Source organism: Ctenopharyngodon idella, chromosome 12 (genome assembly GCF_019924925.1).
Source record: "Ctenopharyngodon idella isolate HZGC_01 chromosome 12, HZGC01, whole genome shotgun sequence".
Classification (NCBI taxonomy): domain Eukaryota; kingdom Metazoa; phylum Chordata; class Actinopteri; order Cypriniformes; family Xenocyprididae; genus Ctenopharyngodon; species Ctenopharyngodon idella.
The window spans coordinates 16025987-16039427 of NC_067231.1; the positions used below are offsets into that span (position 1 = coordinate 16025987).

At 35.5% G+C, this 13441-nt stretch overlaps 1 protein-coding gene across 1 annotated transcript; it reads left to right on the forward strand.

Annotated features, from left to right (window-relative positions):
- The first annotated feature begins 2643 nt into the window (after positions 1-2643).
- rab18a (RAB18A, member RAS oncogene family) lies at positions 2644-11221 on the forward strand. Its single transcript, XM_051914368.1, has 7 exons — positions 2644-2849; positions 3220-3275; positions 4531-4592; positions 4996-5068; positions 5305-5423; positions 5742-5808; positions 9328-11221. The coding sequence occupies exons 1-7, from the start codon at positions 2782-2784 to the stop codon at positions 9498-9500; spliced, it is 618 nt and encodes a 205-aa protein (XP_051770328.1). The 5' UTR covers positions 2644-2781; the 3' UTR covers positions 9501-11221.
- Positions 11222-13441: the final 2220 nt, after the last annotated feature.

The following is a 13441-nucleotide window of genomic DNA, read 5'->3' on the forward strand; positions in this document are numbered from 1 at the left end:
CTTGTGTGTATGACTACAGTATGTACCAGTGTGTATTATTCACTGTAAATGCCGGCACAGCTGGCAACATTTTCATGGATTTTTATGAAACTGTAATTATTTACAGTCTCTGACCTGGGGCATTGTGTATAAAACTTTAAGTAGATTTCATTATAAAGGTGTGCGTACGCACAAAAGTTTTTAGATTTATAAAACCATGAGTACGTCAAAACCTGCACATAATTCAAAACCCAGTCAGCTGTTTCCTCCCCAAAATAACCATATATGGGTCTTACAATGGCTAACTTTACTCAGCCATGTCCAGTGTTGGGGGTAACACATTACAAGTAACTTGAGTTACGTAATGATTACTTTTCAGATTACTAACAAAATAAGTTACTTTTTCACATGTATTGACTGACAGCTCTCCTGTCGCCATGTTGAGAGAAATAAGAGTAAGTGCAGAGGTGTTGTGAGCGCTGTGTGAACATGATGGTTATTGTAGTTCTAGACTAACTGTGCACATGCATTTACTCATCTCACTTGCACGAAAACATTCAGTCTTCTTCAAAATGAATAAATTTAAGCCTTGTTTGTGAAACTAGTCCCAGACTAAAATGCATGTTTGAGCTGATTTAACTGAAAGTAACTTGCATTGACATCTTAAAATATGTCAGTGCCATTGTTTTGTATCAAGATTTAAACCAGTAATGTTTTTTTTTTTTTTTTCTAGTGATCGTTTATAAAAGCTACTTAAATGCCCTAATTGAACTAAGGCCTAATCTTGGCTTAGGCTAAGCCCTGTCTGTGAAACTGGGCCATTATGTATTTAATCTCACTTTAACCAATGTCTTTCCTGACCTTCAGTGATCCAATTCAACCATACTAATAAGCAAAAATTAGTTTATATTAGATTTAGAAATAAGAGTGTTGAACTTCATTCTCCTGGATCCTATTCTTCTATAATCCAAAAAAAAAAGCCATATAAAATACTTTTTATAGAATAGTTATTTTCATTCTTTTCCACTTGCTAAATGGTATTTTTAATTGATTTAAACGAGTCAAATGTATGCAATTTTGCCTACAAGGTTTACATATATGTATACATGTATACAGTATATTTTTAATGGAAACAGATAGGCCTATTTTTTTAGTGTAAATAATTAAATTAAAAAACGTGCAAATCTTACCTTTTCCTTCAAATTCTATCCTTAAATAATGGTATTTTCATAATGTTGGGAAGATCTCAGAAGGAGTTATCATTAGGCTACTGTCTGCTTGCACACGACATCAACAGCGCACATCTGTGCAGCAGTGGTTGTACACTACTGGAGATCTTTTCAAACCGACTAATGGACCGTTCTACCACCGAACTAATCTAGCAGTGTCTGCCACAATATCAGAGTCAAGTGCGCATTATTAGTTATTTATTTATTATTTTCTCCAGAATTTTCTCAGAACATGACTGCAATTTAGTTTAAAGAGGAATTGTCGTGTACTAAGACCGACGGAAAATGAAAAGTTGCGATTTTCTAAGCCAATATGGCTAGGAACTATGGTTGCTAGGAACTATGGGTGCGCCTGCTGCACCCATGGTACTGCAGCAAAGATCCTTGATTATTACGCCGGAATGAGAGTATAGTTCCTAGCCATATCGGCCTAGAAAACCGCAACTTTTCATTTTCCGTCGGTCTTAGTACACGATGTAACTACAGAAGAGTCAAGTTTTAAATAGGAAAAATATCGAAACTCGTCGGTAATTTTTGAGCGAGATGCTAACGGTCTAATCAGATTCAATGAACTATGCTAAGCTATGCTAAAAGTGGTACCGCCAGACCCGGAGATCGGCTGCATGGATTCGAAAACGGTAAAACTCAACTGTTTAACTCTAAGGGAGTTGGAAAATTAGCCTATTTTCAAAAAAAATGGAGTGTTCCTTTAAAATGTAGAGTGCCTATTGCCGCATGAAGTGTTCAAAAGCAGCGCATTCACTACAAATATTCTCTATCTAAATTCATATAATTTTTGTTTAAACTTTGGCTAATGACTTTATCCAAAATTATAAGGGCCTGAATTTTGTTCAGATTTTATTTCACAACGATCTAGCCACAGAGTCTTGTAAAAAAAAAACATGAGGAAAATGGAAAGTTTCCTTTACTTCTGACTATCCCACGCTCAGAGTAATTCTGGCGTCATTAAATCCAGTGAGTGATTCACACAGAACACTGGCGACCTCATGCGGACGCAGATTAAACAAGCAAAATAATTATTTTGAACATTTAACAGATATGTTTATCTGCCTGGTTCGATTTGTGTAAAATCATCTCTCATATTTTAACTCCTCATTGTGTATTTTAGTGCTATAAAAGTTTCTCACTCACTGGTAGATTGTTCAAATGCAGATTATTCAGATTTCTCAATTTGTGTGGCTGTGTCACCTGCTATCGGAATGGTCCAATCCGAGTAGTTTTTAAAAAATAAAGTTTAAAAAAAAAAAAAAAAAAATATATTTTTATATATATATATATATATATATGAGGATTTCCATTTGTGTGTTAGATACAAACTCTCGAAATTAGTAAATTAAACGATTATACTTTGTTATGTGTAAACGTCTACAACTAAATGAAAAAACCTCCGCTAGAGGGCAGAACTGTGTTTCTCAAATGTTTACCACCATCGAGAGATTTTACCGAAGAAGAGAGAAACGTTCAGCCACCGAATAATAGTTTTCCTCTTCCATTTTATTATTTTATTTACATCGACAGTATTTTTTGCACACAGTGGCATTTTCCGGTAAAGATGAACGAGGATATTTTGACCACTCTGAAAATACTGATCATTGGAGAAAGCGGAGTGGGCAAATCCAGGTATGAGACTTAATAGACTTAAAGTTTACAGATGTCAGCTAATAAAACAACAGCAACAACAATTCGCACACTGCACGTGCTGCTTATTAAAACAGTCTCATCTAGACTTTAAATCTCTAGCTTATTAAAACAATCTCACATAGCTTTAGGTCTCTAGCTTATTAAAACAGTCCCACCTAGCTTTAGGCATTGAATGTTCGTCATTATCCAAATAATCTGTTCCTCTCAAATTCCCTTTCCACAAATAACATATATCTGCATATGTGTGCAACTTATATGTCTGGTTGTTTTCTTTTAAGAAGAAAAGTCTCTTTTATAATGCTTTTTACTAAACTGCCAACCTTATTTCCTTTCCCCTCTTCTCTTTCAGTCTTCTTTTGAGATTTACAGATGATACATTTGATCCAGAAATTGGTGCAACAATTGGTAAGTGTGTAAAATCATATATGACTATGAAAAAGGTAATGATGATATAGGCCAAACACACATTAAAACATAGGTTTAAACAGTAGTATTCTCATCCTTCGTAGCTAAAAGCAGACAGTCACATTGTGTTTTGAGTTTCTGATATTATTCGACATGTTAAAAAAAAGGCTTTATACAGTATATTTAAAAAAATACAATATTATATATTGATTACTGTGTTTTGATTGCCATCTAGTTCTGTATATGGGTTATGAATTGTTTACAGATCACAGACTTGTTGTTTGTGCTGTGCATGAGGAGTTTCTTGATTTTTAATTTTGTTTAATTGTGTGTCTTTATAACATAATGAAAACAATTTTCCCATCGCAGACCACTGTCTATATCAGTCACATGTCCTGGTCTTACTTGAAAAACTACTTTGCTGGCATTGTTGAAATTCTGAAACTAAAAGGGACAATTTAAATATTGAAAAATATATTTATCCATGTCAAATCCTTTTCACTAGTGTCTTTACAATGAAGATCAATGTATAATCTACTGGTTCTTACCTTATAAGTTGTGGAAATTTATCGGTTGTCAAAGCCGTGGCCATCACTTTGACACATTTAGGTTGACGTGTGTTGGTGTGACTGCCGTTTTCTTTTCAAAGCCCCCTAATCCAAACCAAATAAGTGCAGATCTCCTTCTTTGGCTTCCTCTGGTAAATCTGTCAGTGCTGTGCTGAAATTCAGGAGTATTTCATGCCTCCAGATCTTTCATTCACAGAGTGCTGAGAGATTTATTCCCCTGTCAACTTTACACATACTTTCATTTTTCTTTTATGAATGTAAATCACTTATGTTTGTAAGTGATGTGGCTTTGGTGAGTGATGAGACAGGTGGTTGAGTCGTCCTACTTTCTTTTTTATCTATATGTAATAAACCCACAATTCCCCATTCAGCTGTAAATCCTGGTCTTTCTAACTTTAGTCTCTCTGGGCTTGTTGCCTGACAAATATCTGGGTCCATCAAAAATTAAATCCGCCTCACTATATATGTATGGTTTTACCATAATCCTCATAAAGCATCTAGACTGTATTTCCATTTTTTTTTTTTTTTTTTGTTAACTATTTTTGAAATATTTTACCTGTCCAAATCTCCAAATTTCTTAAAAAAGACTGAGATATATCTATATATATATATATATGAAAATATTTTTAAAAAAATAGTTAATAGTATGTTCAGTGTACTAAACTCATAATTTATTTTTCGTTGAGGTGTGGATTTCAAGGTGAAAACCCTGGCTGTGGATGGAAACCGAGCAAAGCTAGCAATCTGGGTAAGGAGTCAACTATGTTTTATCTCTTTGTCTTATAAATTTAGAGTTTAGAGGAGCACCGATTTATGTTTTGGGTAGGTTAACTATTTCTCCACTCTTTTTGATTGTTAGTTAGTTTTACATATTTATTCTCCAGGGAAAACATGTCTTAGTTTGGACATTACTGTATGGGACAGATGCAATGGGTCTTCACTGTATAATGCTTGTATAAACGGTTGGCTGTGTTTTACTTACATACCATAAGATGGCAGTGTTGTTCCTTCTTTTATTCCCTAAAGGAGGTCTACTCTTTTTTTTCTTTTTTTTTTTTTAAATGTATATCTTGATAATTCAAAATATTCATTGTTACATATTTTTTTAAGCACCATTTCACTTGAAGGCTGATTTTGTTTCATGTTTACAGGATACAGCAGGTCAGGAACGTTTTCGAACTTTAACACCCAGTTACTACAGAGGAGCTCAGGGTGTCATTCTGGGTAAGCAAGCACAAACAAAACTGTTTTTTCCCCCCATGGAATTAATTTAAAAAACACGAAAATGTTATACTGCTTTAGACTGATCCAAAATGTTTGTAACCAGCAGAATTATAGTCTGATAAACTGGAATGCTGTCCAATGTTCTGAATTATAGTTGTCTGATTTTAAGCATTAATCGAATGTCTATTTAACAATGGTCTATTTAATGTTGTTGTTGTTGTATTGTGTCTTTTTAGTGTATGATGTCACTAGGCGAGAGACTTTTGCTAAGCTGGATAATTGGTTGAATGAGCTGGACACATACTGTACGAGAAATGACCTTGTCAAGATGCTTGTGGGAAACAAAATTGATAAGGTAAGTTACACTTTATGCATTGTAGTTGTTTTTTTTTTGTTTGTTTGTTTGTTTTTTGTTTGTTTGTTTGTTTTTTTACAGCCTTTCCAATCATTGTCATATATTTTCCTTTAGTCTTTAAAACACCTGCCTGCACTCAGTTCCTAAAGCCTGACATAGACAGATCTGCTCTCTGTTTGCTATTTCAGTTTCATTTCTACACTGCTCTATATGTATCTACAGAAAAATAGCAGTTATTCTGGATTGTTAATTAATGGACATGGAAAAATCTTTCTGTATTTGTAACTCTAATGAACTGATTTTTCTCTGTTTGTGCAGGAAGACCGTGAGCTAGAGCGAGACGAGGGTCTGAAGTTCGCTAGAAAACATTCCATGCTTTTCATAGGTGAGTTGTCACTAGGATGTTCACTTCATACAGTGATTAATTACTTGAACCCTCACCATTAACTAAAACATTAGTTTAAATAGGAATACATTGCCCTTTTACTTTGGTTTCAGTTCCCATATTTCATTTCAAGGTTCATCACCTTCACACATGGAAAATTCAGACTTTTGATGTAAGCTAGTTTATTCAACGCATGTAATACACACGGCTTACTATTTTTAAACACTTGGGCCCATTTGCTAAAAACAAAGATTATGTTATTTAATTGAAAGATGGATTATTTGTATAAGTTGAGCATTCATTTATTATGACAGTAAATTCAAGTCAGACTTTTCAATGGTTCTGATTTATTTCTCATTTTAGCTTGTGTAATCGTAACAGTCCTGTATATGTATTTATGGGTGACGTCCTGCATTCTTCTGCGCTGTGGGTTTGGTTTGTAAGTCATGTGACACGCCTCATGAGTGGGTATGTAAGCAGCAATCTGTCTGAATTAGCCGTGAAGCCCTCACACCAAATGAAATCTGCAGATGGACAATATGGCTGCAGCCCATGTGTTGGAGGCCAATGCTTTTTTTTTTTTTTTTTTTTTTTTTTTTTGCTTTTTTTTTTTCAAATTTAATGTTTCCTATCCCCTTCTACTTTCTACTGACTTTTAATATTAAAAACCAAGTGCTTCTTGAACACCATACCAAAAGTTTGGAGTCCGTAAGATTATTATTTAAAAGAAAAAGAAACACTTTTATTAAGCATTCAACTGATCAAAAGTGAAAGTAAAGACTTTACATTGCTGTTCTTTTGAACTTTTATTCATCAAAGAATCCTGAAAAAAAATGTATCATGGTTTTCACAAAAATATTAGGCAGCACAACTGTTTTCAACATTGATAATAATAAGAAATGTTTCACCACCAAATTAGCATATTAGAATGAAAATTTTTCATCTTTGTCATCAAAAGAATAAATTAAATTTAAAATATATTGAAATAGAAAACAGTTATTAGGGGTGTAACTATATTAAAACCAAACTGAAAAACTGTGATATACCACCCACAGTACGCCTGGCCAGCTCTGGCCCATTGGATCTACACGACGAATACAGCGTTGTAGCCTAACCACCAATAATCGCATTAAGCTCCACGTTTTGTTACTTTAGATAAGAAACAAAGAGCTTTTGAATTCTGTCCATTTTATCACGAAATTCAAAAAAAAAACAAAAAAACGTGTGGCTTTATGTGGCGTGACAGACCACTGTACAGGCGCCTCATTTCAAACGACAACGCGGAGCGCGAGTGAAAGCTATCATCTCTTCCTCTTTAATACAAGTTACAGAATAAACATGAATGAACATCTAAAGGTATGTTGAAAGATATAGTACAACTTAGTGAAATGTATTATATCTCGTGTAATTGCTCAATCAGTCTTTCAACAGCAGAAAGACATCAATAAAACAGCTTGCAAACACTGTCACATAGCATTTACCTCAGGCAAGTCCACAGCTTGTTAGTTCGCCAGAGAATATATGCCCTATATTAGCCTATATATTCATTATATTTTACATAACTTGTTAGTGATGTCTTGATTATTTAATGTATGTTTAAATAAATCTGTCATGAAAACAAGTTATGACAGCCACTGTGTAAATGATTACATTTCAACAACCCTTCACCAGGAGTTTGATTGACAGGCGATCTAACCAATCATAACGCTGAATCCGCCATTTTGTCCGATAAAGCAGTCAGGGGAGCTAAGTCCCTTTAAGACTGTTATTCTATAGTCTTTGAGGGGAGTTAGCAGATTAACGTAGGAGGACTTGAACTTGAAAAATGGTGTGTACTGACGTCTTTCCACGATTGAAACAACATTCCTTATGATGTTCATTCATGTTTATTTGATGCTATAAATGAACTAGTAGGAAGAGATGATCGATTCACAAGCCGCTTGAACTACAGCGGTACAGAGACCTGTCCCGACACATTAAAGAGCCACAAAATGGTATTTATTGTTTAAATTTCTTTAAAAATGACAAAATTTGAAATTTCAGACTTTGTTTCATATCAAAAGAAACCTGCTCTGTCTTGTCTGTCGACGCGTTGTCAGCGTCCTCTTTGCTCCGCGATGTATTTTTCACTGCGCGAGAACATGATGTGTGGCGAGAAATTGGCATGGCTTGTCGGACATAGAGTACCTCAGGGATGACTTGTTTTTGTAGGCCAACCCGGAAGTTAGCGGCGCACGGGTTCCCTCGATCGAAAGCCAATGCATTTTTCCCATAGACTTTTGGAAAATTGTAAAAAATAAGCTGTGTTTAACAAAGGGTCATGACACTTTCACGTTTTGTCTATCAAGATAATCTTTACAAGTTAACACAACATTTCTACATTTTGAAGCCTAAATAAAGTTGTCAGATATAAAAAGCTAACAGTAGGCTATAAACGGACTACAGCACACCATGGTTGCAGATCAACGTCACCACCACCAAGCTTCCTCAAACTTTATTTAAAAAACAACTTTATCTAAAAACATGCTCGCTGATTATGATCTGCGCTGTGTATGAATACTTATCCACTTTTTCATGAGAAATGCTGTCCAAATGTTCTGTTTGTCATGATGACGTCTAAAGTCCCTGCCAAAGGAAGTAGTCCCTTTTAGCAATTTCTTAGCAACCGCCGTTTTTAAGACACAATAAAGGTTTAAAAAAATCACAAGCAGGTTATAACTGGTGTGTTTTATGTCATAGATCAAACGTGAAAATATTTAGAGGCTTTGTTAACCACAGACCTTATTTCAAGTGATTTAGCAAAAACCCATTCAAAAAACTCATAGACTTTGGGGCGATGGAACCGGAAGTCCTAAAATGCTAACTCGCTTCCGTATTTTGCCTACAAAAACACGTCATCCCTGAGGTACTCTATAGCAACAGTAACTAAAGGGAGCGGGTCTTTGCGAACGGTCAATTGGAGTAAAAACATAATTTTATAATTAGATTGTAGAGAATGTGCAAGTAAGGGCTCCCTATATAGCTTACAGCATCAGCAGAGATAGTTTTTATATCTTTAAGAAACTTTTTAATTATAATTGAATTCATTTCATGACAGTGACACAATTTGTTCAGTAAACTACTGTTTAACTAAGAAAAAGCAATTTTGTTTAGTTTTGTCCCCCTGCTGTACTGAACCGAACCGTCAATTTGTGTATCGTTGCACCCCTATTATTTCACATGTTGTTATTTAACAGTAGTACTGTTTTACTTTATTTTGATCAAATAAATGCAGCCTTGGTAAGCATAAGAGACTTTATGGACTTATATGTCTGCTGGTGCCTTTGACGTCACACAACTCAGAATAGTCGCTAGTGAAATTTTTTGTAGTGATATCAACCGATCAGCATTATCATGACTGTGGCTCCCTAGTGATTGGTCACATGTCATAGATTTCTCCAGGTGATATGTTTGTACACTTCTCTCTCTCTCTCTCTCTCTCTCTCTCTCTCTCTCTCTCTCTCTCTCTCTCTCATGCAGAGGCCAGTGCTAAGACAAGGGATGGTGTTCAATGTGCATTTGAGGAGCTGGTGGAGAAAATCCTGCAGACTCCTGGCTTGTGGGAGAGCGTGCACAAGACAAGAGGAGTTGCCCTGTCTGAACTCTCTCAAACTGGTCAAGGAGGCTGTGGGGCTTATTGCTCACTTCTCTAACCCACAAACTGGTGTTTAAACAGTGCAGGTTAGATTAGTTAATACATACACCTACACAGGATACATAGACCTTTTTGGTCTATGTACCTATGCAAGTACACAAGCAAAGCTGCCATAAGTGCACAGTCATATCACATGCTTAAAGCATTGATCATTTAACAGAGCCGACACATACAAGGATTCTGGCTGGAAAACTAGATAAGCCTTAGAGGGACCTTTGGCCTTTTTTTTTTTTTTTTTAGGGATGAAATTAATTTAAAGAACTCTATTGACGGCATGCTCATCGTTTGTATCCAGGAGGGGGATAAAAAAAAAAAGCTTGATTACTCCATTATACCTCAGATCAGTTTGCTTTTTGGTTTGTATATTTCTCGTAATGTTTTACTTTGTTTTGTCCCAGTGCCTGTGTTTCTTATTTAGTGAGAGGTAAACACTCATCAGTCAAACTCGACCTTTCAAACTGCTGGAATGAGACCTCAGTAGAACACAGATTTCCATCATCATGCCCTCGCTTGATGTCTGCAACGTGCGGAACACAATTCTGTCTTTATCTGTCCATCTTTGGATTCCACTTTTTCCTATACTGTCAGTCACTTGTTAACTCTCTTTCCCCTCTCTCGCTAAATTTATCTGTCTTCAATTCAGTTCTATCAGTTCGGTCTCTGTTTCTCCACATCCCTCAGTCTTTACAGAATAATAGAGCTACCATGGTTTTGGATCTGTGTTTTACTACTTTTATTGACTTGGACCGCCCACTTAAAAACATGTTTTTGAAGGGTTTATAAATCAAACAGATTGGCACAATGAATCTATATTTTACATTTAAAAAGAGGGTGAAAAAATAACTAGAATAGAGATGAATCGATGGAAAAGTATAATTTCTTTCTGTTCGCCTGCATGGGCTCATGGACAGCGTAACACTTACTGTCCTGACATGTCTGTCCATCTTAGAGAAAGGAAAAAATGTTTAAAAATCCTTCGAGTGAGTCATTAGGGTGTGACTATAGATGGTGGGTTTTTACACACACAGAAATGGAACAAAAGAACAAATTTAGAAATAATAAATGTTCCCCCAAAAAATGTATGACACTTAATAGTGATGCCAAATGAATATTTCCATTCTCCTGGTTTAATCTGGACTATTCGATCTGGACTATTTAGTCTGTTTTGTTTGTTTTAGAGAAACATCCAGGGGGTCCCAGATGTCTAGTCTTGTATTCATTGCTTAAAAACTGGGTGGTAAAATCCACAGTTTCAGAAAGTGTGTGGCACACGTGGAAGGAAACGTTAGGTTTGTATGTACACTCACAGAGAATTTCTAATTTTGAGAATTTATGCATTCCTTTTCACTTGTTTTGAAATGCAGATTATTAGAAGATTACATATGTATTATATAGTTTCCAGTTGCATGCAATGATGTCTTCTGTGCGTTTTTAGGGCAGTTATATTTAATTGTGTATTTTTTAACCATTCACTACATATCAAAATCATATCATATGAGTTAATTGCCATTGATTTGAGGACTTTAATTTTGAATTCTTTAAATAATGACATTTCTCTGTTTTATAGATATTTGTATGTAAGTTATTGCTATTCCACACTAATTCCAAAAACTATAAAACACAAGAATGCATTTACGCAATATTGCATACTGTTATTGCACATTAATTGCTGTATGTAAATATTTGCATATAATGCTCATAAATACATTGTAATGTTGATGTTTGACTCTCCTCACTATAATGCTGATCTTGAAATGACAATATTTTGTCTTTGAATACTCTTCTCTCTCTCTTTCACTTTCTCTCATACTTTTTCCAGCAGTGAGTTCTTGTTAAATATGACCCACCACAGGAATGTATCTCCAGGCCTCTGAGATTTCACCGTTTCCCGTTACATTTCTGCGTGAACACTGTAGTGACTGAAGTGTTTGCTTATTCACATGTTCAGACGGCATCTTCATATGGTTTCTGCACCCGTCCGATGTGATGAATCCAAATTATTGTATTTGGACAGAGAGGCAGGTCCGGTAACCATAGTGATTACAGGTTTTTCACCGTGGATATGTCTTCAGAGCCGTTTGACCAAGAGGTGCGTAATTCCTAGTTGACAAATGAAGGCATAGCTGAAAGATCTTCTTGGATTAAATACACATTTTTTTGGCGAAAGATCATACGTTAACGGCGTTTTGTGGTATCCATATTGTCCTTATATGACTGGCTGTCCATGCTACAGTCCTGTAATTCAGTATGCGATATTTCCTCCAGAGTCTTCGCTAAATGTGTCCACCTGCCAGTTTTACCTTTCTCTTGGATCAGGAAAGGATATTCCAGGCACAATATGATAATTGCATAATATAATACTGAGGCCTAATTACGCTGCTGGTTAGGGTAGTTAAAAAGCCTGGTTTGGACCAGTGTTCTGGGGGTCAGTGTCCAAAATTTAACTTGTGGGTGACCATCCATTTTGGTCTTTTCAGGTTAAGTGTATAAATTGACTTTGGTTTGGATTCTCAGGTCCCTGTGTTGAGTTTTTAACATTGCATTTCTTTCTGGCTGCCTCAACAGTGGAGTCAGGTTATTTAAGTTTTTATTATAATAATTATTATTATTATGCATTATCTGCACTTATTTTAGGAAAAAATCTGTGGAATTTCATGGAAAGGATTTCCTAAAGCTTTCCCAGACTTAATTTTATCTAAATGCATAACAGTAATAAGGAGTTGGGGAGCTGTAGATCTTTGTAAATGACTGGCGGTCAATTTTCATTTTTCTTGTTTTCGTCATAGTTTTTGTGTTTTGACAAAAATATCCCTTGAATTTAGTCAGTATTTCATCGTCATATTCACATCCAATTTAGTCCATTTTAGTCTGACTGAAATTGCTTCTAAATTTTGTCTGTGAAAATAACAGTTCATGATCTTTGGCATCATTTTGTGCAGAAGCAAGCTGCAATATTAAGTTTGTGTTATGTTTATGTGTAAATATGTAATTATTCTCATATCACTTGTTGGGTTAGTTAACTCGCTAACTAAGTGCTTCAGTTTACCGCTCTTTATTCACTGTCCTGCCTTCTTGCAGCTCAAGCAGTTCAATGGAGGTTAATGAAGGCCTTCTGAAGCGAAGCAATGCATTTGTGTAAGAAAAATATCCATATTTAACACGTTATAAAGTAAAATATCTAGCTTCCGCCAGACCGCCTTCTGTATTCAACTTAGGAAAAAAGCATGTTTCGTAAGTTGAATATGGAAGGCGTAGGACGTAGCGTACGCATTTTGAACTGCGAGAGGCGTTACACTTTCTTCGTAAGTTGAATACAGTTCCGCTGGTCTGGCGGAAGCTAGTTTTTTTTTTTTTTTTTACTTTATAATGTGTTAAGTATGGATATTTGTCTTACACAAACACATCGCTTCGCTTCAAAAAGCCTTTATTAACCCCCCGGAGCCATGTGGAGTACGTTTATGATGGATGGATGCACTTTTTTGAGCTTCAAACAGGTGGTTTCCGTGCACTGCCATTATAAAGCTTCGGAGCATCAGGGTGATTATTAATATAACTCTGCTTGTATTCGTCTGAAAGAAGAAAGTCATATACACTTAGGATGGCTTGAGGGTGAGTAAATCATAGGGTAATTTTCATTTTAAAGTGAACTAATCCTTTAAAAACTGTTTTCTCAACATTGCAACATTGCATATCTAATCAGCTCCTTTGGAACATCATAATTATTATTTTAATTATCACTCAGTGAGTCATTTAACCATGTATTACTGTCTTTGGAAGGCTTTTGTCTTTCAAACACTTTAAGGCCCAGTTTCACAGACAGGGCTTAGCCTAAGCCTGGATTAGGCCTTAGTTCAGTTAGAGCATTTAGGGCAACTGTTGTGCATCTTGAGACAAAACAATGAACAATATTTTAAGATATGTCAGTGAAGTTACTTTCAG

Coding starts and splice junctions, on each gene's coding strand:
- rab18a (XM_051914368.1), top strand. CDS start 2,782: ATGAACGAGGATATTTTGACCACTCTGAAAATACTGATCATTGGAGAA. Junction 3,276..4,530: donor AGAAATTGGTGCAACAATTG/GTAAGTGTGTAA, acceptor TTTTTCGTTGAG/GTGTGGATTTCAAGGTGAAA. Junction 4,593..4,995: donor GAGCAAAGCTAGCAATCTGG/GTAAGGAGTCAA, acceptor TCATGTTTACAG/GATACAGCAGGTCAGGAACG.